Source organism: Pelophylax lessonae (genome assembly GCF_965119305.1).
Source record: "Pelophylax lessonae genome assembly, chromosome: 8".
NCBI lineage: Eukaryota > Metazoa > Chordata > Amphibia > Anura > Ranidae > Pelophylax > Pelophylax lessonae.
The window spans coordinates 265,686,453-265,712,336 of record NC_138775.1 but is presented as its reverse complement, the minus strand read 5'-3'; the positions used below and the strand labels follow the sequence as shown (position 1 = coordinate 265,712,336).

General features: G+C 43.5%; 1 protein-coding gene across 2 annotated transcripts in view; it reads right to left on the bottom strand.

Moving 5' to 3' along the window:
• Positions 1 to 18,510: 18,510 nt before the first annotated feature.
• The window catches only part of ERICH3 (glutamate rich 3), a 164,673-nt gene continuing 157,299 nt past the window's right edge, over positions 18,511 to 25,884 (bottom strand). For both annotated transcript variants that reach the window (XM_082265889.1, XM_082265890.1), the window contains 2 exons: positions 22,392 to 25,641; positions 18,511 to 18,828 (listed from right to left, as the gene is read on the bottom strand). In XM_082265889.1, coding sequence (XP_082122015.1) covers positions 22,436 to 25,641 — 3,206 coding nt within the window. In that variant the 3' untranslated portion in view covers positions 18,511 to 18,828; positions 22,392 to 22,435. The remainder of the gene's footprint in view (positions 18,829 to 22,391; positions 25,642 to 25,884) is intronic.

Genomic DNA, 25,884 nt, shown 5'->3' with positions numbered 1-25,884 from the left:
GGCAGCAGCTATACCCCGAGATGGGAGGAAGAGGAGTGCTTGCTGTACCTCCTATAGGAGGAATCGGTCAGTGGCGTATATGACTCTGTAGTGGGGTCTGGTATTTGAAGTGAGCAGGCATTGCACCTGAAGGTAATGGGTCACCAAAAGCACTGTGAAGATATATGAACTGCCACTTCATCACACAGTGGACTTTATATATGGGACTCTTCAGATATATGTTGATTTTTGTTCACATTATTATGTTTGTTTTTGATCATGAGTCATGTAGAATGTAGTTTAACCAATGAGTATAGTTCACATGCACGTTGTATTGTGCTACACCCTGTTTCAAGCACTATATATTTTTGATTTTGTTTAATGTGTGTATAACATACATTATACTTATACTTATTGTGCTGCATTTATTTTATGTTGTATAATATTGTAGCCAGGCATCAACTAATAGCCAGTCTTTGACTAGCCCTCAGCTCATTAACTTATACAAGACAACTAAAGGTTGTCCAAAGTCCTTCAAATCAACTGTGTTCTTATAGATGGGTTGTTTGGTTAAGCACTGTCATAAATACTCATAGACTTAATAAAGTAGGTTCTCTGGTTAATACTGCTGGCGGATTTCAACTATAGCCAGACTTTGACTAGTCCTCAGCTCCTTAACTTATACATGACAACTAAAGGTTGTCCAAAGTCCACCAAATCCATTGTGTTCTTATAGAGAGGTTGTTAGGATAGGCACTGTAATAAATGCTCATAGACTTTATAAAGTAGGTTCTCAGGTAATACTGTTGGCAGACTTAAACTATAGCCAGCCTTTCACTAGTTCTCAGCTCATTAACTTATACATGACAACTAAAGATTGTCCAAAGTCCTTCAAATCAACTGTGTTGTTATATTAGGGTTGTTAGGGTAGGCACTGCCATAAATACTCATAGACTTAAAGCGGAGTTCCACCCAGTGAACGTTTTTTTTTAATAAAAATACCCCCGGGACAGTCAGGGCTAGTACATTCCACAATGGCTAGCCTCTGATCTGTCCCGGGTTGCACTTACCTGAAAGAAGAAATACTTACCTTGAAAATGTATTCTCCAGCGCTCCCATCTCAGGTGTGGGCAGCTTGAAGCCAGCGCGATCCTCTTCTGTGTCCTCTTCCATCTTCTTCGGTCCCACAATGCACTGCACCGGCCCCGCCGTCACTTCCGGTGCCGCAGTGTCATCCCAGCACAGCTCCTGGGCATGCCCAGAAGCTGTTTAGCAAGGTATGACGGCGCCAGCACTGGAACTGACGTCGGGGCCGGTGCAGGCGCATTGATTCCTGGGAGCGATGACGTTCAGCTCCCAGGAATCATTGCAAAGCCAGGAAGTGACGAATTGCCGTGGCCGCCGAGGGGAGGAAGAGGAAGTAAGGTAAGTATATTTTCTTCTAAACGAGGTAAGTAAAAAAAAAAAAAGAAATTGCGATTATCCATTTGTTTTTCAGGTGACCCGGAGCGAGAAGATGGAGGTAAGTATAATTTTAGGGTGGAACTCCGCTTTAATAAAGTAGGTTCTCTGGTTAATACTGCTGGCAGAATTCAACTATAGCCAGACTTTGACTAGTTTTCAGCTCATTTACCTTTACATGACAACTAAAGGTTGTCCAAAGTCCATCAAATCAACTGTGTTCTTATAGAGAGGTTGTTAGGATAGGCACTGCCATAAATACTCATAGACTTAATAAAGTAGGTTCTCTGGTTAATAAAGCCAGACTTCAGTTAGTCCTCAGCTCATTAATATATACATGACAACTAAAGGTGGCCTAAGTCCTTCAAATCAACTGTGTTGTTATAGAAGGGTTGTTAGACTAACCACTGCCATAGATAGTGTCTGGCGGACATCAGAGCCTCGGCGCACTAAGTTCCATGGGAGAACATAGAACTGTATGAAGTCTGCACCCAGCTGTGAACAAACAGACTGCCAGTCACTAAAGAGGCCCCGTCTGTGAGTACGTTGAAAGAGTTTAACTCTTAACTCTGTTCCCCCGTTTGAAGCAACCAACTGCGCTTCCTTTGTCTTACATTTAGTTATATATATGACTTATTTACAAACTGGAGCATTTGCAATCCAAAAAGTTCCCATGTGTCTTCTGAGCTTCATACAAAGTAACAGACGGCACCTTGGCCCTAACCCAAAGTGCAGAACAAGGACAGATGGTAATGAATATGCCAAGGAAGAAAATCATTTTATATTATTGTATGTTTAGCTGTACTAAAGCTATTCAACCAAATGCTTGTTTAATATCATTAGGAAATAATCTGTAAGTGTTTCAAATTATTTTTCTTTTTTTTTTTTTCACGGCTGCACTTAAGTGAGGTCAAATGAGGTCAATGCTTGAAAAATCCTAAGGCACCAAACACGTCTTCTAAAATCTTCTCACGAAGAGCAAATTGAATCCATGGTGATTTTAAAGAAATATTATCTGAAAGTGTTCTAGATGGGAGGATGATGATCTGCATATCAATTTTATTTGTCTGCTAAGAAAACAATGGATGCAAAGGTTTGTATCAGCAATTAGTTACATCAAAAGTCAACTCCATTTCTTGGGGAGTCCACACTCAATAGACTGCTACATAGTTACATAGTTAGTGAGGCTGAAAAAAGACACAAGTCCATCCAGTTCAACCTATGATATGTGTGTGTGTTTGCTTTTAACCGTACATTGTATACCCCTGTATGTTGTGGTCTTTAAGGTGTCCATCCAATAGTTTTTTGAAACTATCAAGGCTCCCCGCTGATACGACTGCTTGTGGAAGAGAATTCCACATCCTTACCGCTCTTACAGTGAAGAACCCCTTACGCACTTTAAGGTTAAACCGCCTTTCCTCAAGTTTTAGTGAGTGGCCACATGTCTTATTGTATTCCCTTACTCTGAATAGTTTGTTCCTTATGCTAGGGTCGCCAGTACAGTATTTGTACATTGATATCATATCCCCCCTCAATCGTCTCTTCTCCAGAGAGAATAAGTTCAGTGCTTGTAGTCTTTCCTCATAGCTGATGTCCTCCATTCCCCTAATTATTTTTGTTGCCCTTCTCTGGACTTTCTCCAGTTCCAGCACATCCTTCCTGAGGACCGGTGCCCAGAACTGGACAGCATACTCCAGATGTGGCCGGACCAGAGTCTTGTAGAGTGGAAGAATAATCTCTTTATTTCTGGAGTGAATCCCCTTTTTTATACAACCCAGTATTCTGTTGGCTTTGCTTGCAGCGGCTTGGCATTGCATGCCACTTCCAAGCCTGTTGTCTACCAGTACCCCCAGGTCCCTTTCCATCCTAGACTCACCCAGAGGTTCCCCCCCTAGTGAGTAGCTTGCTTTCTGGTTACTGGCCCCCAAGTGCATTACTTTACATTTTTCTACATTAAATCTCATCTGCCATGTAGTTGCCCACCCCGTTATTTTGTTCAGGTCTGCTTGCAAGATTTCCACATCCTGCATAGAAGATATTGGCATGCCTAATTTAGTATCATCTGCAAATACTGAGATTGTACTAGATATCCCCTCCTCTAGATCATTTATGAATAAATTAAACAGGATTGGTCCCAGGACAGAACCCTGGGGGACCCCACTTTCCACACCCGCCCAATCCGAGTACTCCCCATTAATCATCACCCTCTGTACTCTCCCCTGGAGCCAGTTCTCTATCCAGGTACTCACCTTATGGTCCATACCTTCCTTCCTTAGTTTGTACAGTAAGCGTTTGTGGGGAACGGTGTCAAAGGCCTTTGCAAAGTCCAGATACACCACATCCACAGGCTTACCTTTATCTAAGTGGCAGCTCACTTCATCGTAGAAGGTTAATAGATTGGTTTGGCATGAACGATTTTTCATGAATCCATGCTGATTACTACTTATAATACCGTTTTCATTACTAAAGTCTTGTATGTGGTCCCTTATCATCCCCTCCAAAATTTTGCAGACTACTGATGTTAGGCTGACCGGCCTATAGTTACCCGGGATATATCTCGGCCCCTTTTTAAATATTGGTACCACGTTGGCTTTTTTCCAATCAGCTGGCACCATACCCGTCTGTAAACTATCCTTAAAGATCAAGAATAATGGTCTGGCAATCACCTGGCTGACTGCTGAAGTCCATTGTTTCCTCCACTTTCGTAAATGAGGTCCACTGTTCTCAAATTATGTTCTCTGTTCATTTGTGACCTCTGACTATTGTAACTTGGATGGCTCCCGCTCCGTTTCCCAAACCAGTTCTTGAGACCAGGAGCTGTGATTACATGGTTTGCCTGCAGCACCACCTGCTGATTAAATCTGGTATTTCAACTACTAAATATAGTTGTAGTTTATGACAGCATCATCACATTAAAAGTGTACTTCAGTCAATGTACATAAAATATTGGGGGGATTAACTAAAACTGCATCATGCAAAATCTGGTGCAGCTCTGCATAGAAATCAATCAGCTTCCAGGTGTATGGTGAAAGCTTTATTGAACAAGCTGAAGTTACAGTAGAAGCTGATTGGTTACTATGCACAGCTTCACTGGATTCTGAATGCTCCTGTTTTAATAAATCTAACCCTTTGAGATGCATACCTTAAATACAAGCTCAATTTTAATTTTGTACCTTTAGGCCGGGTTTACATATGTGCGACCTTGGGCTCATGCCTGGGGTCCGGTGCGTGTCTGTTCACCAGTTCAGGTGTGATTCAGGTCCGAATTCTTACCTAAATTCGCACCTGAACCAAATCCAAAGATCCTTCTGCAATCTGGACCATGGCTGCCCCGGACCTGTGTGAACCGACTCCATTGAGAGCCGGTCACACTCGTCTGTCATGTGAATTGGATGCGGAGAAACTAGCATCCAATTTGCATATATGTGAACCCAGCCTTAGGTTTTGTTCACACAGACATACTTAAGCGTATAACCGTGTGAAGGGCTGTGTTTGCCCGCACCTGATGCACAGACGTTCCATGCATCCATGTGTAGGCAGGGCCGACGCTAACCTATAGGCAAGGTAGGCACCGGCCTAGAGCGCACACCAGTAGGGGGCGCTATGTGGAGAGCGGCATGCATTGAGAGCAGAAGTGCGCTCTGCTCCCCAGCTATCTACATGACAGGAGATACGCCTACAGTCACTCCAGTCATAGGAGGAGTTTGCTCCGCCCCTTCTCTAAGTGCAGGACTGGGATCACCTCTGGCTACCAGGCTCTTGTGTTGTGTGGTACCCGCCTTACCTTACTGTTCTCCTGCCCGCCCGCATATCTGAAACAGCCGCCCGCCCGTCCGCCCGCATGTCTGAACCATCCGCCTGCCCGCATATCTAAAACGCCTGCATATCTGAGCCACCCGCCGGCCCGCATATCTGAGCCACCCGCCCGCCCGCATATCTGAGCCACCAGCCCGCCCGCATATCGGAAAGACCCGCCCGCCCGCATATCTGAGCCACCTGCCTGCCTCACCTGACACCCTGTTACGGTGCTACCCCCCCCCTCACCTGACACCCTGCAACCCCCGCACACCTTACACCCCCTGACACCCTGCTACCCCCCCTCAAATGACACCCCCTGACACCCTGCTACCCCCCTCACACCTGACACCCCCTGACACCCTGCTACCCCCCTCACCTGACACCCTGCTACCCCCCCTCACCTAACACCCTGCTACCCCCCCTCACCTGACACCCTGCTACCCCCCCTCACCTGACACCCTGCTACCCCCCTCACACCTGACAACCCCTGACAACCTGCTACCCCCCTCACCTGACACCCTGCTACCCCCCTCACACCTGACACCCCCTGACACCCTGCTACCCCTCCTCACCTGACACCCTGCTACCCCCTCACACCTGACACCCCCTGACACCCTGCTACCCCCCTCACCTGACACCCTGCTACCCCCCTCACACCTGACACCCTGCTACCCCCCTCACCTGATACCCTGCTACCCCCCCTCACCTGACACCCCCTCACACCTGACACCCCCTGACACCCTGCTTCCCCCCTCATCTGACACCCTGCTACCCCCTTCACCTGACACTCTGCTACCCCCTCACACCTGACACCCTGCTACCCCCTCACACCTGACACCCTGTTTCCCCCCTCACCTGTCACCCGCCTACATGTCTGAGCCGCCCGCCAACTGTCTGAACCACCTGCCGCCAGTCCGCCGGCTACCCACTGCAACTCAGAGGGAGATGTTGACGACCAGAAGCTGAGGTAAGCTTAACTGACTGTACCTAACTGACAGAATACTAAGAGAATGGGACTGGAGAGGTGAGAAGGGGGTTAATATTGCCATGTGCACCGATGCAGGTGGGGGCTGGGGGGGAGTAAGTGGCTTAACAGCTGGGAGTGTCTACATGAGACCCCCCCCCAGTGGGGAGGGCTGGCACTGACACACATGGGTAGTAGACCCCTGCCTGCACTGCAGCCTCTTGTCTTGGACTGATCCCTGTCTATATTCTACCCTCGCCTGTCCGTATACCTGTGGACCATGGCTGGCATGAGGAAGTGAGCCGGTGCCGCTACTATTTGTGTTCAGGCTGGGTCCAGAGGCACAGGTGTAGGCCCGAGGATCACGGCTGAAGAAATAGGTGGAGAGCCGCCGTAAAAATATCCACCCCGCTACCTCCACCATATACATAGGCAGGGGCAAAGGGGGTGCAGTCAGGAGCGGAGGGGGGGGGGGCGGCAAAATGAGGTTTCGCCTAGGGTGTCAAAAATCCTTGCACCAGCCCTGTGTGTAGGCAGTCCCATTCATGTCATGTGGGACGTAGTGGCTGCAAGAACACGGCTGCTGTTCCCAATTTGACAGCTCTGTGGGTGCAGGTCCCTAAAAACGCACTATCTGCATTTGGGGCAAGCACTCACATGCACCCGCACTCACACTGCTGTCAAATTGGGAGCAGCAGCCCTGTCCTTGCAGCCACTGCATCCCAATTAACATAAATGGGACTGCCTGTATGGGAATGCACAGATCATCTGTGTATCCCATAATGTATACAATTAGGCCGGGTTCACACTTATGCGAATTGGATGCGGGTTTCCCCGCATCCAATTGGCATTACAATAGATTGTGACCGGCAGGGGCAGACTGGCAACTTTTGGCCCAGGGACAAGTACAAACCAGAGGCCCATGGTGCAGCGACTCGGCCCCCCTCCCACTCTCCCTCTTCCCGTCCTCCTCCTGACCCCCATTCCAGGCTGAAGCCCTGCTCCACATGCTCTCTACTCACTGGATGAATCCAGGTTCCCAACCTGGCCAGTAGGGGGCGGTTGGGCAGGGGAGGAGAGTCTCCAGTGGGGCATGGAACTGGCCTCTGCTCAGACACAGTTTACACCATTCATGCTGGAGAGGGAAGCCTGCGCTCTGTCCTTGTCTTCAACCCACACTCAGTAGGTGAGTGGCAGGGACTTTTTACTTCTCTTCACCGTGGATCCTTTAGGCATGTCTGTGGCAGAAGAGGTGCAGCCTTTTTACAGGACATCAGAGCGGCCCAGGGGGCAATTGCCCTCCTGCCCCCTGACCCAGTCCTCCCCTGGTGACCGGCTCTCAATGGAGCCGGTTCACACATCTCAGGGGCAGCTGTGGAGCAGGTTCCACAGGGGTCCTGTAAGTCTTTGGCTCTGTTTCAGGTTCGTATTCAAGCAAACATTTGGGCCTGATTCGTCCCTGAAACGGAGAACAGGGACGCACCAGACCCCTGCTGTCAGCCGCGTCTGTTTCTAGTGTGAACCCAGCCTGAAGTACGCCCATATGAACAAGGCCTATAGTAAATCTGAATTTAGATTATAAGTTTGCTTGGAGTTTCCATCTGATCCATATGTACCTTTAAATGTATGTAAAACCAATCATCTAACCCTCCTAAAAAGCTTTAGCAAGTAATTGCAAATGCAAAAATAGTTTTTTGTTTTTTTTCAACATGCAGCTTTCATTACATTTATACCTGGTAATCCTACCATGAAGGTCCTTGTTCAGGCACTTCCTGCTATAATGTAACAATGAAAGGGTGTATCTATAAAAAATATGCAGAGCTTTTCGTCCTGTGAAACTGCATGTACATTGGTTCCGCGTGAATGGGGACCTAAGCAAATGTTATTAGACAATTTCCTCTCCAGATGCTCATAATGCATTATTTTCCTTCCCCGATTCAAACAGAATGTATGTACATACAGTTTTACAGAATAAATAGCTCTGCAATTTAAAAAAATAAAAATACACTCTTTGGAATTCATAAAGACTGGTGCAGGCAGATTTTGCGAAAGTGTCTTGCATGCGTTCTAAAAGTGGCGGAGTGTACGCCAAATTCTTGTACCCATCTAGAACTTGTACTTGAATTTGGCACTTGCTACAAAACTTTTGGAACGCATGAAAAAAAAATTTGCAAATTCTGTCTCTGTACTTCAAAAGAAAGTTGGTCTTAATTGGTTCCACTTTCATAGGCTGCAAAAGAGTTGATTTACTAAAGGCAAATAGACTGTGCTCAAAACGCAGTTGCACTCTGCAAGTGCATTTGCTACAAAGCTTAGTAAATGAGGTAAAGCTTCACTTTGCAAAGAGAATGGTTAACTCCGGGAGGGAATAGAAGATGACACCAATTTTCCCAGAGAAAGCCACACACAGATAGAAAGGTGACTGGAAAATTCCAAAGGAGCGATGTGCACCCAGTGTGATAAGGTAATCCCCTTACCAGATCCAAATGACCACTCGATTATAGGTGGTCAGAACCGTCAAAGCAACAATCAGATGACCCAGGACAATACTGCATCCAAGGACCATTACCATCAAATAGGACAGGGTGACCGCTCAGTCATAGGGTAGCAGCTTCATGGCAAACATCCCCCTCGGTGTTCATGAGAAATAGAAATAAAACGCCAGTACCAACCCCCAGACGACGTCACGTATGACTAAACATGTAGGGAGTGGTCTTCTGACGGCGACGACATAACGCCTCTTGGCTCTCAGCTCTCAGTGGCGGTTTACCTGCCCCATCTCCACCAAGAGCCGTTGTTGAATACTAACCCTGCAGGAACGCCGCAGCATATACTGAAGGCTGTGCTTTGAATGCTGTTTTTTACTGTGTCACATGTGAGAGCTTTACCTCTTTATATTTATTAAGTTTATCTTTTAATGCACTATGGAATCGTTTTATTGCTATTTCCCATGAACACAGAGGGGGATGTTTGCCATGAAACTGCTACCCTATGACTGATTGTTGCTTTGACGGTTCTGACCACCTATAATCTAGTGGTCATTTGGATCTGATAAGGAGATTACCTTATCACACTGGGTGCATATCCCGCCTTTGGAATTTTCCAGTCACCTTTCTATCTGTGTGTGGCTTTCTCAGAGAACATTGGTGTCATCTACTATTCCCTCCCGGATTTAACCATTCATATATGGACTTTTTTTGTTATTGCTACATTTATTATCTTTCTGTGATTAGCACTGCACTATTTTGTTTTGGTATAAGTGGAGCAAATTAGAACTACAGTGCCTTGCAAAAGTATTCGGCCCCCTTGAACTTTGCGACCTTTTGCCACATTTCAGGCTTCAAACATAAAGATATAAAACTGTAAATTTTTGTGAAGAATCAACAACAAGTGGGACACAATCATGAAGTGGAACGAAATTTATTGGATATTTCAAACTTTGTTAACAAATAAAAAACTGAAAAATTGGGCGTGCAAAATTATTCAGCCCCTTTACTTTCAGTGCAGCAAACTCTCTCCAGAAGTTCAGTGAGGATCTCGGAATGATCCAATGTTGACCTAAATGACTAATGATGATAAATAGAATCCACCTGTGTGTAATCAAGTCTCCGTATAAATGCACCTGCACTGTGATAGTCTCAGAGGTCCGTTTAAAGCGCAGAGAGCATCATGAAGAACAAGTAACACACCAGCAGCAACTCATCACCCTGAACACACCATCCCCACTATCAAACATGGTGGTGGCAGCATCATGGTTTGGGCCTGCTTTTCTTCAGTAGGGACAGGGAAGATGGTTAAAATTGATGGGAAGATGGATGGAGCCAAATACAGGACCATTCTGGAAGAAACCTGATGGAGTCTGCAAAAGACCTGAGACTGGGACGGAGATTTGTCTTCCAACAAGACAATGATGCAAAACATAAAGCAAAATCTACATTGGAATGGTTCACAAATAAACATATCCAGGTGTTAGAATGGCCAAGTCAAAGTCCAAACCTGAATCCAATCGAGAATGTGTGGAAAGAACTGAAAACTGCTGTTCACAAACGCTCTCCATCCAACCTCACTGAGCTCGAGCTGTTTTGCAAGGAGGAATGGGCAAAAATTTCAATCTCTCGATGTGCAAAACTGATAGAGATATACCCCAAGCGACTTACAGCTGTAATCTCAGCAAAAGGTGGCGCTGCAAAGTATTAACTTAAGGGGGCTGAATAATTTTGCACGCCCAATTTTTCAGTTTTTTATTTTTTATCTTATCTTATCTTATATCTTTATGTTTGAAGCCTGAAATGTGGCAAAAGGTTGAAAAGTTCAAGGGGGACGAATACTTTCGCAAAGCACTGTACCTGAATTTGCTGCACAAGTCACTCCCAGAATCAAAACTGTTGCATATTTTTTCTTAATTAGGTGCAACACATTACAATTGCAAATAATGCCAGAAAATGGGCTTTACCTAGGCATGTGCAGAACGGAAAATATGTTTTGTTTTGTTTCTTTTTGGATAGATTTGTTATGTTACTAGATTTTTTTCACTAATATGTTTCGGAATTTGTTTAGTTTAGTTTTCGTTAAATTGCGTTTTGTTTAATAATTTTCTAACAAATTCCAGAGTCATCAGCTGTCAGCGGGCTTCACCACTGAGAGCTTAAAGCGTAAACCCACTTTTATTAAGAAAAAAACATTCCCCTCTGGGTGATCTCTGTACGTTACAAGGATTTTAACAAACTTTGTTGCAGATTCCTACCTTTTTGTTATTCTGACTAAATTCCTGTTTGTTCCTCTGTGCTGAGTGGGTCTAATGGGAGTGGTTTCATAATTATCTATCAGCTGTGGCAGCTGCAGGACTCTGAGAAAAACTGCTGGGCCTGCATACGTTTAGACGTGTTCCTATTGGGAGTATCTCACCAAAAATGACATTTTTGTTTCAGGGAATACCAGAAATCTGACTTGTATCTTAGGCAGACTTCTGGGAAAAATTGGTGAGCCAATCACACAAGCAGGAAATAATGTTTTTGAGGTGTGGTCAGTATACATTCTGTGTACAGAACAGCTCTAGGTAGCCATATTGAATTGCATTTTCAGAAAATTACAGCAGCTGCAGACTACAAAGGAAGAGTCATTTTTAATAACATTCAATTACAATATGACTTGTGTCGCATTTGTATATGCTATATTGTTTTTTCTTTATTTGCTATTTTTTCCTCCACCTAATTGGAGTTACCCTTTTAATGTAAACAAAACATTGCCGGCAATAGAAAATTTGGAATCTTTTTAAAAAGAAAACCGGCAGGGGGTCCCCCCCCCCCCCAAAATCCATACCAGACCCGTATCCGAGCATGCAGCCTCCCCTCCTAAACTATACCAGGCCACATGCCCTCAACATGGGAGGGGTCATTTGGGACAGAGGGGGCTCTGCCCCCCTTAAGCCAAAGTACCTTGTCCCCATGTTGATGGGGACAAGGCCTCTTCCCCACAACGGGCGGGCGGGGGGCTTATCAGAATCTGGAAGCCCCCCCTTTAACAAGGGGCCACCCAAATCCCACCCCCACCCCCATCTGAATGAGTATGGGGTACATAGTAACCTTACCCATTCCCCAAAAAAGTGTACAAAGTAAATAAAGACACTACGTGAATTTTAGACAATTCCGTTATTAAAAAATAAAAAAAACAATGTGCTCTGATGTAGATCTACCCCCTGTCAACTGTGTGCTCCTCCATCTGGCATTTCCTAAATAGTTAAGGGGCGGATTTACCCGATGACGTCAGTGGATGACCCCGCCCCCTTGTGCAGTAACTGACTGGGGCATGCTGGATTGATGACGTCACTCCGTCCCTTACCTATTTTAAAACTGTCAAACAGCGGAACAGGCAGTTGGATGGAGCCTTCTACAAGGCCGGTGTTTTTTTTACCCCATACTCATGGGGGGGGTCAGGATCTGGGGGACCCCTTTTTTAAAGGAGGCTTCCAGATTCCGATGAGCCCATTGCCCACAGACCCCCACAACCACAGTCCAGGGTTGTGGGGAAGAGGACCCTTGTCCCCATAAACATGGGACAAGGTGCTTTGGGGTGGGGGGGCCGAGCCCTGCTGCCCCAAAGCCCCTACCTAAGTTAAGGGCATGTGGCCTGGTATGGTTTAGTACGGGGGGTGCTTGCTTGTCCCCCCCTTTCCTGGCCTGCCAGGCTGTATGCTCAGGTAAGCATCTAGTATGGATTTGGGGGGGGACCCCATGCCTTTTTTTTTACATTTAAGGTTGCCTTAAAAATCCATACCAGACCCAAAGGGCCTGGTATGGATTGGTGGACCTCACCCTGTTTTTTTTTTATTTTCTATCGGTGGCATTGCTTTGTTTACATTTCAGCTCTCAGCGGGTAAGCCCACTGACAGCTGATGAGTCATCGGTTGTTAAGGATGCGGCAGATAGCTTCCCAGCCCACTCCTTAGCAACCAGTTATTCTATACACATAATTCAAATCGGTCGATCATTTTTGCACTGCTGCAAATTAGAAAACGAATAAATGAAACAAATTTTAACAAATTTCAACAAAATTTGTTACTATTTCATTCAGGGATTCGGATACACCAGAATCTCTGAATAACCAAAAGTTCGTCCAAATTTGTATTCAGACCGAAATTAATTGCACATGTCTAGCTTTAACAGTTTTATTGAATTCCCCCCATTGTCTTCTATTTAGGGTTTTAATTTGCTTTGTGGCTGATGTCACATGGGTGACTCTGCCACTGGTGACACATGCACATTTCCACTTACATCTGAGGAATTTCTCTCTCATTGGCCCCAAAAGCTGCCAAATCTACCTCACTAGCCAGAGTCGTCTTTAAGGCAAGGCAAAACGGGCACCTGCCCAGGGCCCTGTCAATGTTGTGGGGCTCAACATCCTAAAAAGAAATCTCTGTCACATAGTGCAGCTGTAGGGAAAGGGAATCAGTAAGCAGCAGTGTCCAGGGACTGGAGGAATGAGGAAGGATCGCTATGAGGAGACAATGACATAGGCCCTACTGCATCCAATGGCTATGTCTTTGTCAGATGGACTTTTGTAAGTAGTTTTCCTTATTAATAAAGTCATTTATTAAGCAGTATCACACTTGTTGGTATCATCATCTTTTACATGGAAAATGGAGTCCCTGGTGGCTTGAGTCATCCATCCCCAGTGATCTATTGCCATAAGTGTGATTACCTGTATCCAAAACCATCATACACCGTGGGAGCCGTGGATTGTTACCAAGCGTGTTAGACCCACTTGCTATACGGCCCCTGGGTCCACAAAGTCTGGTGAGCATACATCTATACCTCCTTCCTGTTGGTGTGGGCTCTTCATTTGGTTTCCATTATATGTACTATCTTGGAAGATTCACATTTCACAGTTTGGATTTTTCACAACACTCTTTCCATAGGATTTACTTTTTATTCTATAGACTTTCAGTATTTGTGTTTGAACTTTTATTCATATTAATGTTCACACACTTTTCACCTTTGATATATTGGTGACAATGTATTCATTATTTTTTAGCACTGCACTTTGTATCGTACTTGTATTGTGACTAGCTGATGTCAGCTGATGTGCTGGCAGCTATTTTTGCTTTAATTTGATGTTTGTTAGCACAGTTGTATTCACACTATTTCAATGATGTACAGTAACCTCTAGCAACCAATCAGCAGTAATGATGTGCAGCAACCAATCACTGAGTGGTAATAATATGCAGTAGTCTCTAGCAGCCAATCAGTTTGCAGAAATGATGTGCAGTAACCTCTAGCAACCAATCAGTAAATGGTAATATTGTGCAGTATTCTCTAGCAACCAATCAGTTTGCAGTAATTATGTGCAGTAACCTTTATCAACCAATCAGTGAGCGGTAATAATGTGCAGTAAGCTCTAGCAGTCAATCAGTGTGTGGTAAGGATGTGCAATAACCTCCAGCAAGCAACCAGTGTGCGGTAATGATGTGTAGTAAACTCTAGGAACCAATGGGTGAGTAGTAATCAGTGAGCCATAATGTGTGATGTAACCTCTGGCAACCAGTTAGTGAGTGGTAATGATATGTCGTAACCTTTGGCAACCAATCAGTGAGTGGTAATGATGTGCAGCAAGCTCTAGCAGTTAATCAGTGAGCGGTAAGGATGTGTAATAACCTCTAGCAAGCAATTAGTGAGCGGTAATGATGTGCAGTAACATTTATCAACCAATCAGTGAGCAGTAATGATGTGCAGTAAGCTCTAGCAGTCAATCAGTGTGTGGTAAGGATGTGCAATAACCTCTAGCAAACAACCAGTGAGCATTAATGATGTGTAGTAAACTCTAGCAACCAATGGGTGAGTAGTAATGATGTGCTGTAACCTCTAGCAACTAATCAGTGAGCCATAATGTGTGCTGTAACCTCTGGCAACCAGTTAGTAAGTGGTAATGATATGTCGTAACCTTTGGCAACCAATCAGTGAGCGGTAATAAAGTGCAGCAAGCTCTAGCAGTTAATCAGTGAGGGGTAATGATGTGTAATAACCTCTAGCAAGCAATCAGTGAGTGGTAATGATGTGAAGTAACCTCTAGCAACCAATGGGTGAGTAGTAATGGTGTGCTGTAACCTCTAGCAACTAATCAGTGAGCCATAATCTCTGCTGTAACCTCTGGCAACCAGTCGGTAAGTGGTAATGATATGCTGTAACCTTTGGCAACCAATCGCAATCGCTGCCTTATCTGCTGGAGTAAACTGATTTTGAGTTTAGCTGCTACTCATTGTATGTCTCAGAGCCAGTGGAGAGCGAAATTACATGGTGGAGGGGGTCGGGATGCAGTGCAGCCCATGAGGAGACAATAAAATGCTTGCCCAGTGTCCAATCAATGTTAAAGATAGGCCTGTTGCTAGCGATGGGACAGTGAGGGAGTGACATCTCACTGGCCCGACTAACAAGACGGGATTCTATAGAGCAACTTTTCTCAACCTTTTCAACACAGAGGAACCCTTTAAATAACTTTCTGCTCTCGGGAACCCCTGCTAATAATGACTATATCTACAACTCATAATACATACAGTAAGTGAGATAGTGAGTGGGAAGAATGCTCCTCCCACTTGTGGCCATTGAGATAAATTACCCCTTACAGGTCAATGGTGCCAGTCTGAGCAGCAGAAATTGCTTATTGTTCAAAGGAACCCTTAGCACCCTCAGACAAGAATCCGATCACATAGCTGTGAACACCCATGCGATCCGATTCTGGTGCGGACCAAAAAAAAGGTCCTGTGCGACTTTGGTCTGAATGCGATGCAAATTCAGCCATACAATCTGTATGGCTGAATTTGCAATGCACAGACATCACATGTGACTTTCAGAGCATTGCGCTGCGAATCACATGCAATGTCTGACATTGCATATGTGTGAACCGGCACTAAAGTCCTACTTGCCCTTTTTGTTACCAATATATTTGAAACAAGGATGATACCCTCCAACTGTACACGACTTTGATCTATACCTTCCCCCACACACATTCAATTCATCTTTGCTAGCTATATAAGGGGGGCTTCACCCATGTTTTAGAACTCAGAGGGGCTCAGAAGTTGTCCATCATTCCTGGAAGTCTCCTTTACCTGATATAAAACATGTTTAGGAATATAACACAAAAATAATTCACAAACAAAAATACATTGTAGTTCCAAAAGTGCTTTTTTTTCCCCCTCAAATGTAAACAACCAGAAATACAATTTGTAATTTAAGAGTCTGCAAAAATAGATCTAAAGGATCACACGCTCCATTTTTTATACTATTGTTTCATTCTATAATGTATGTAAAGGTATTTTTGCTGTTTTGGATAGAGCAGGGAATGGGTAAAGTGATTGTAAACGATTGTAAACCTTGTAAAACAACCCATTCAGTTTAAAACAGAAATGAAAGGAAAAACATTTGTGTATAGATATAAAAAAAACATTAGGAATACCTTTTTGTTTCCTTTGTTATAAGTGATCACATTCCCTCTGTTCTCAGCTGCATAGGAGCTGGGGGGAGGAGAAGCAGCAGCACACTGAGCTTGTCAGTGAAAGGCTGAGCATATTTTCCGTAATAATTGTGTTTGAAAAACCACTGCGCGAAAACCGTGTGACATAAAAAATTTCAACAACCGCCATTTTATTCTCTAGGGTCTCTGCTAAAAAAAAATATATATATATATATTGTTCGGAGGTTCTAAGTAATTGTCTAGCAAAAAATACTGATTTTAACTTGTAAGCAACAAATGTCAGAATAAGGGCCGGTCAGCAAGTGCTTAAAAGACTTTGGACTCTCAGTTCCTTGGTCTGGTGATCTCATTAGACTTTCTACATGTGGATCCCAAACTCTTGGTCCTGTAACTGCTGAGATCACCCTCACTGGAAACCTTGCGCTCAATTTTAATATGATTTCTCTTTACTGCACAGCTTGCAAATGGGAATCTGTCACTAGGGATAAGCTTGGGTTTGGCTGCAGGATCAACTCATGTTTGGCAGAACCCAGAAGTCAGCTGTCACTGCCAGACCAATGAGCTGCAGGCGGATGATCCAGTGCGAAAGTCAGTGTCAACAGCAACCTCTGCAATCCCTAAAGTGATTGTAAACCTCAGACATGAAATATGAACAAAGCATATCTCTCTATAATGTGTACTTGTCTCAATCAAGAGCATTAACTGCTTCCGGACCGCCCACGGCAGGCAGCCCCTCCTGCACGAACCGACTTAGGTATACGTTGGTCACGTGCCTGCAGCTAGGGGACTCCGATGCACGGGGCAGGTGGTTCCGATTGGCGCCTGCCACCCGCGATCGCTCCCCGATGAGAGAGAAGAACGGTCGGCTGTTGTAAACACAGCTGACCGTTCTTCTCCCTGGAATGATCACAGAGTGCCTGTGATCCTTCTATATAGGATCACAGGTCTCTGTGATCATTCCACAAGCCCCGCCCCATACAGTTAGAAACACACCCCTAGATACACATTTAACCCCTTAATCACTTACTGTGTTAACCCCTTCCCTGCCAGTGTCATTATTACAGTAACAGTGCATATTTTTAGCACTGATTACTGTAGTAATGTCACTGGTCCCCAAAAGTGTCAAAAATGTCACTTAATGGTCCAATCTGGCTGCCGCAATGTCGCAGTCCCACAAAAAAATCGCAGATCGCCGCCATTACTGGTAAAAAAAAAAAAAAACTATAAAAATGACATAAATCTTTCCCATAGTTAGTAGACGTGATAACTTTTGCGCAAACCAATCAAAATACGCTTATTGTGATTTTTTTTTTTTTTACCAAAAATATGTAGCAGAAAATAAATTGGCCTAAAATGTTAAAAAAATTTAGATTTTTACTTTTTTTTTGAGAATGTTATATAGCAGAAAGTGAAAAATATTGTTTTTTTTTTTGTTGTTTTTTTCAGAATTGTCGCTTTTTTTTTTGTTTATAGAGCAAAAAATAAAAATCACAGAGGTGATCAAATACCACCAAAAGAAATCTTTATTTGTGGGAAAAAAAGGACATCAATTTTATTTGGGTACAGCGTCGCACGACCGCGCAACTGTCAGTTAAAGTAACGCAGTGCTGAATCGCAAAATATGGCCTGGTCATTAAGGGGGCAAATCCTTCCGATCCAGAAGTGGTTAAATGCCATTTCTGTCTGCTGCTTCATTCCTCTGCTATCAGCATGAATCACTTGTGACATGTTTTCCTGACACCAAGAGAAAAAAGGTGACAGGGAAGGGAGCACCAGCACACAGCCTGTAATTGACAGCCTCAGTTCTATTCCTTTGTGCGGTGTGAAGGGGGGTAGTGTGTCCCTTCCATCCAATCAGAGCTCATAACTCTCCTCACTGAGCTCTGCAATGTATAACTTCAGCTCCCTGCCCCCTTTTTTCTGAACTTTGAAACAAACTTTATAAATTCTGGACTTTGCACAGATGGGGGAGAATAGAAGACTGCAGATAAATGGGTACAACTTATGTAGGAGGATTTGTTTAATCTCTGTGTATCACCTGAGGCCAGGCACGGGGTATATGGAAGGGTATATCCACTTTAGGAGTACAGCGATAGGTGTTATCTTCACCTGCACACAGATTTTGAAATTGCCTCAACGGCTCCCATAATGGGGCTCCTCCATATAGAGCCCTGTGGGCTGCTATGACTATTATTATGCCACTGATCCCAGTGATACTACAAGACGTAGAGGGAAATCTCTCCACGTGGGGCACAAACGAAAATTAAAACCTCACAGAGGTTCTAACCTGATTTTACTTCAGTCCTGTTCACCACTGAGAGCCGATCTCCCCGGTGGGAGTAAAACCTGGCTGGGTCCATAATTCTTCCCCACTCTATCCAAAACTCTATTAAAGATCTGTGGTTGGTTTGGTTCTTATTAAAAGTCATTAGATAGGAATGTGTATTCGAACCTATGATAGCGGTAAACAGTTACACAATTCAAATGCTCATATAAATATATATTATAGTTTAAAAAATAGATATCTTTTTTATATGTGCTTCCATATGGAACTTAATAATATACGATTGTTTTTTTTTTTTTAAAAAGTCACGTAATGTCTCCATAAAAACCACAAGGCCTCCATTCGCAGATTTCTTCTTCTAAATGGATTGCAGATGAATCTGAAAAGAGATCAATACAATTTTGGTCAACCGTCAACTGAAATTTATAAACTTAATTTAAAAGAATCAGAAAATCCACTTTGGGAACCCTTATAAGAACCTGTTTACCCAAAAATTGATCTTTAACCCTTTTGCTACTTGAGTAATTTTTTTTTTTTTTGTAATTTTTTGCAGACATTAAACTTTGCATTTTTGACTAGAAAATAAATAAGAAAGGTACTTGGAGAGGAAGTCAAGGGGAACATGGTTCCTCTATTGTTTTTTGGGTCACTGGGGGAGCTATCATATTGGATGCTGCCGCCCCATGAGACTCAAGCAGCCATCTTGGGTCAGGCAGAGCCTATTTGGCCACCTGCTGACCGCTTACTATATATATATATATACTGCGGCAGGCCGGCTCATACATGCAAACCCACATACAGGTACGTCAGTCGCCTGGGTGCAGCTCCCGCCCCCAATTGTCAGCGGGGAAGCCGATGCGTGCGTCAGGCGGCTCCGATTGCCGCCTGACACCCGTGAGCGCTCCCCGCTGAGAGAGAAGGATGGTGGGCTGTTGTAAACACAGCTGACCGTTCTTCTCCCTAGAATGGTCAAAGAGCCCATGCGATCCCTCTATATAGAATCACAGGTCTCTGTGGTCATTTCAGAAGCCACGCCCCCCACAGTTAGAATTACTCCCCTAGGCTCACATTTAACCCCTTGATCACCCACAGGGTTAACCCCTTCCCTGCCAGTGTCATTATTACAGTAACAGTGCATATTTTTAGCACTGATTACTGTAGTAATGTCACTGGTCCCCCCAAAAGTGTCGAAAATGTCAGTTAGGGGTCCGATCTGTCCGCCGCAATGTCACAGTCCCGCAAAAAATTGCCGCAACTACTAGTAAAAAAAAAAAAAAAAAACATTAATCTTTCCCGTAGATAGTAGACGCGATAACTTTTGCGCAAACCAAACAAAATATGCTTATTGCGATTTTTTTAAACAAAGATATATAGAGCAGAAAACTTGGCCTAAAATGTTAAAAAAAATTTAGATTTTTAATTTTTTTTTTGAGAATGTCATATAGCAGAATGTGTAAAATATTGGGGGTTTTTTTTCAGAATTGTTGCTCTTTTTTTGTTTATAGCGCAAAAAATAAAAATCGCACAGGTGATCAAATACCACCAAAAGAAAGCTCTATTTGTGGGGAAAAAAGGACATCAATTTTATTTGGGTACAGCGTCGCACGACCGCACAATTGTCCGTTAACCACTTTAGCCCCGGAAGATTTGGCTGCTCAATAACCAGGCCTTATTTTGTGATTCGGCACTGCGTGACTTTAACGGACAATTGCGCGGTCGTGAGACACTTTATCCAAATGAAATTGACGTCCTTTTATTCCCACAAACAGAGCTTTCTTTTGGTGGTATTTGATCACCTGTGCAATTTTTATTTTTTGCGCTATAAACAAAAAAAGCGACAATTTTTGAAAAAAAAAAAACATATATTTTTCACATTTTTATATATGAAATTCTCAAAAAAATTTAAAAATCTAAATTTTTTAACATTTTAGGCCAATTTGTTTTCTGCTACATATTTTTGGTTAAAAAAAACCCAGCAATAAGCGTATTTTGATTGGTTTGCGCAAAAGTTATTGCGTTTACTAACTACGGGAAAGATTTATATCATTTTTATTGTTTTATTTTAACTAGTAATGGCGGCGATCTGCAATTTTTTTTTGCGGGACTGCGACATTGCGGCGGACAGATCGGACCCCTAAGTGACATTTTTGGGGGTACCAGTGACATTACTACAGTAATCAGTGCTATAAATATGCACTGTTACTGTAAAAATGACACTGGCAGGGAAGGAATTCATTTTATTGGTGATCAAGGGGTTAAGTGTGTCCCTAGGGGTGTGATTCTAACTGTCAAGGGCCGTGGCTAGTGAAGTAGCCACAGAGACACGCGATCCTATATAGCAGGATCGCATAGCCTCTGTGCTTACTTCAGGGAGAATGACAGACAGCTGTGCCGTCTGTCTTTCTCCCTCTGCTGCGGGAGATCGCGAGTGGCTGGCGGCCATCGGAGCTGCCAGTAACACGCACTGGCTCCCCAGGGAACGAGCGGGGGCGCGCGACATAGGGCTACGTCACTTTGCCTGTAAGTGGCTGAATGCCGCAGTAAATAGATGTTAGGCGGTCGGCAAGTGGTTAAAGTAATGCAGGGGGCAAATCCTTCCGGTCTTAAAGTGGTTAGGTATATATATACAGTAAATAAACCTTCCACGCCATGCCTATAGCTAAATCTAAGAACATTGTGCTACAAAACGAAATGATATAGGAAGCAGCTAAACACCAGTCTGCTACATTACCACCCACCTCACATGTAGCACCCAATGGGCTTTCTCAAAGGTCGAGCCTAGACCTTTCAGAAAGCCCATTAGGTGCTACGTGTGAGGTGGCTGGTGATGTAATCACGCTGGATGGAGCCAGGTGGAGCCGTGCAAGCCAAGGATAGTACTGAAATATGCCTGTATTCGACTTCTGAATTGTGAGTGGTATTTTTACTCTTAATAAATATATTGTATGGGCGATCTGCACTATGGTTTGTTCCACTTGCCTCTTACATATATGACACTACGTTAAGAGCTGTGGACTGGATTTGATCTGTCAGTGGAAGAACTGCCTTTTAAACTGCAAAGGTGCATACTGACCTGCTTTAGGTACTGAGGGCCAACCAAGCAGGTGAGAAGACACCCTTAGGTGGGGTAAAGAGCACCGTGGTGAACAAATACTGATACACACAGGATTTTTTTTGATGTATTGGTTTAAAAGATTCACAGATTTTATAAATATATATCTTTATGGACTGGCAGCCACTACAAATGGATGCCAATTTGATATGATAGGCTTGTGTGGACAACCGGACATCCACCCAAGCCGACGATAGTTTGTTTCAGAATGTGAAGCCCCATTTAAGCCCCGTACACACGCGTCGAAAATTGGCAGGGAATTTTCGGCCAACGTCCGATCTGCCGATTTTCGGCTTGTTAGTATGATGCTTCCGACAACCAACTCCGACTTTTCGGGCCGAAAAAAATCTGGTGTGCAGACTATAAAATTTTTGTTGGCCGTCAACACAACGGCCGATTTTCCTGCAGTCAGTACAGATTTCGACAGGGAAAAATCTGATGAGCAAGTCTGGGCATGCTCAGTGAAGAAAGAACACAAAGAAAGCAAACCAACACATGACATCACTTCTGAAGTAGAATTTTGTTGGCCGAGAAAATTCGTGTGCAGTCTAGGCACATTCCAACCAACAAAACACAACTTGGACAAAAGTCGGACGATCGGTCGGCCGATAATCGTTGCGTGTGTACGAGGCATAACAGTGACTTCAGTGGAGTAATAATTTCTAAAGTAGATGATAAGAATTAGCAAAACTATGTAATTCATTTTTCAAAAAACAGTTGCTTCTTTTGGAAAGATTATGTATTCCAAGAAGGTCCTGAAGTCTCCCACCTGGAACCATCATACTTCATTTTAAATGCCTGATTTAATGATTTAGAATAGAGATACTCACTTGGAAAGTCTAAATGTCTAGCTAGCCTTAATCTTCACACATTCTTAGTCTTCTCCTTGGGTAGTTGTATCTCCATGGTCCTCAGAATTAGACTGGACATCCGTCATTTCAATGTCATGAACGGTTGATGATTCTACCTCACCATTCTGGTCAGTATGTGTTTCTTTTTTCTCTTCTTCCATATTGACAACTTGCGTGACCTCATCCCCTTCCTGGACCCTTTCCTTCTGCTCCGGCTCCTGGCTGGCTTCCTCTGTCTTTGGTTTATCATCAACATTTGAATCATCAGCTTGTTGGTTTGTTTCAGATGTTTCATCATTCAATTCTATAGACTCCACTTGAGTGACCACATGTTCCCCTTCTCCGCCCTCTGTGTTTTGATTGTCATTAGTGGGTTCGGTGTTTTCATTAGTCCCAGATTCCTGCACTTCTTCACTAGTTCCAGGTGCACTTGCATCTTCATTTCCATCATCAGGTGCATCAACATTCGTATCATCACCAGGATGTTCATTTATTTCAACTACTTTATCAGTGGAGTCTTCAGCTTTGTTATCTGCGGCTTCATCTCCTGGTGCATCAGCAGCACTCATAGCACTGGGAGCTTCTTCATTATCCTCATTCACCTCACCAGATGCTTCTTCATTCACCACACTTTCATCAACAGGTGCTTCTTGATTCTCATCATTCACTTCACTAGGTACATCTTTATCCTCCACATCCACCAGGTTGGATGATTCCTCATTCTCCATGTTTACTTCACCAGGTGTATCATTGTTCTGCTCATCCACTTCATCAGTTGCTGCCTGAATCTCCACATTCCCGTCGGAAGATGTAACTTCATTCTCCACATTCACATCAACTGGTGCTTCTTCATTCTCCATATTCATGTCAGCAGGCACTTCTTCATTGTCCACATTCTCCTCAGCAGGTGCTTCTTCATTCTCTGCACTCTCTTCAGCAGGTTCTTCTACATTCTCCACATTCTCCTCAGCAGGTGCTTCTTCATTCTCCGCATTCTCTTCAGCAGGTTCTTCTACATTCTCTACATGCTCCTCAGCAGGTGCTTCTTCATTCTCTGCATTCTCTTTAGCAGGTTCTTCTACATTCTCCACATGCTCCTCAGCAGGTGCTTCTTCATTCTCAACATTCCCCTCAGCAGGTGCTTCTTCATTCTCTACATTTTCTTCAGCAGGTGATTCTTCATTCTCCACATTCTCCTCAGCAGGTGCTTCTTCATTCTCTGCATTCTCTTCAGCAGGTTCTTCTACATTCTCCACATGCTCCTCAACAGGTGCTTCTTCATTCTCCACATTCCCCTCAGCAGGTGCTTCTTCATTCTCTACATTTTCTTCAGCAGGTGATTCTTCATTCTCCACATTTTCTTCAGCAGGTGATTCTTCATTTTCCGCATTCTCCTCAGCAGGTGCTTCTTCATTCTCCTCAGCAGGTGCTTCTTCATTCTCCACATTTACCTCAGAAAGGGTTTCTTCTTTCTCCACATTTTCCATAGCAGGTGCTTCTTCATTCTCCGCATTCCCCTCAGCAGGTGCTTCTTCTTCTTCTTCTTCCACATTCCCCTCAGCAGGTGCTTCTTCTTCCACATTCCCCTCAGCAGGTGCTTTTTCTTCCACATTCTCTTCAGCAGGTGATTCTTCATTCTCCAAGTTCACATCACTAGGTGCATCTTCATTTTCAACATTAATGTCACCTACAGCTGTATCTTCATGTTCACTAATCGCCTCAACAGATTCTTGTCCATTTTCAACAGATTCTTCACTAGATATTTCCTTATTCTCATCACTTATCTCAACATTTGCCTTCTCTTCATTTGTGTCATCATGTGTTCCTTCATCTTCAGTATTCACATTTCCAGCTGATGTTTCATTCTCCATATTCGGATCAACAGATGAAGGAGCTTCCTCATTCTCTACCTTTACCTCCTCTGGTTTTTCTCCGGACTCAGCATTTTCCTCATTGGGTATTTCTTCATTCTCTGCATTCACGTTAGCAGGTGCTTCTTCATCTTCCACATTCACCTCATTGTCAGCATTAAGCTCTTCAGGTGCTTTATCATTTTCTATATTTTCAGCAGCAGGCTCCTCTTTATTTTCCACATTCACATCAGGAGGTGTTTCAACATTTTCATCACCAGGTGCCTCCTCATTTTCAACATTTTCATCACCAGGTGCCTCCTCATTTTTAACATTTTCATCACCAGGTGCCTCCTCATTTTTAACATTTTCATCACCAGGTGCCTCCTCATTTTTAACATTTTCATCAACAGGTGTATCCTCGTTTTCAACATTTTCATCAGTAGGTGCTTCCTCATTTTCAACATTTTCATCAACAGGTGCTTCCTCATTTTCAAAATGTTCATTACCAGCTGCCGCCTCATTTTCAATGTTTTCATCACCAGCTTCTTCTTCCTTTTCAACATTTTCCTCAGCAGGTGCTTCCTCATTTCCAATATTTTCATCACCAGGCGCTTCCTCATTTTCAACACCAGCTGTTTCCTCATTTTCATCATTTTTATCGCCATGTGCTTCCTCATTTTCTACATTTTCAGGTGGTGTATCATTCTCCACACTCTCATAAGTAGTTGAGTCCCCATTCTCTGCTTTGGCATCAGCACTTTCTTCATTGTTCCCCATATTTACATTAGCAGGTGCTTCTTCATTCTCCACTTTGGCATCAGCGCTTTCTTCATCATGCTTTGCATCCACAGCAGCAGGTGCTTCATTGTCATTTTCACTGACAGTAAGAGATGCTTCTTCATTTTCAGTATTTGTATTAGGAAGTACATCTACATGTTCTTCACTGACATCCGCAGGTGCTTCTTGATTCTCCACATTCTCTTCAGCAAGTGTTTCCTCTATATTATCATTTTCGGGATCTATTTTCATTTCACATTCAAGCCCCACTGCTTCTTCTTTACCAATGTTCTCTTCCAAAACCGTATCCTCATTGAAGTTATTTAATTCTGCATCTTCTGCTTTTAAATCGAAGGCTATGGATTCTTCTGAAGGATATTCAGTTGGTATTTCAACTTTTTCCGCAGACATTTCTTGATCTAAATCTCCTGCTGCCTCTTTTATTTCATCTTCCGTGTCAGCTTTGAAATCCTTCTCAACCTCTTCATGTTTTGAATCCACACTATCTTTGGCTTCTATTTCATCTTGCTCTTGTCCAGATTCTTGCTCTTTTTCTGAAGCCTCATCTAGTGTATCTTGAATGGGGCTTTCAGTCAAAACTGTGAAAATAATTAAATATTTAAAAAATACATATGTGTGTGTGAATAAATACTGACAACTGTACAACACTGCTTAATTCTAGGAAATATAGTATGCTACAACATTACTTAAATAATTGAAGCAGAACTCCAGATAAAAATTAATAAATATCAACAGGCAGCCATATATAGAGCACTATTTCAGACCAGAAAGCTTATCAATAGCAATACTGGAAATCCAATCAGGCCCCAACCCATAAAGAA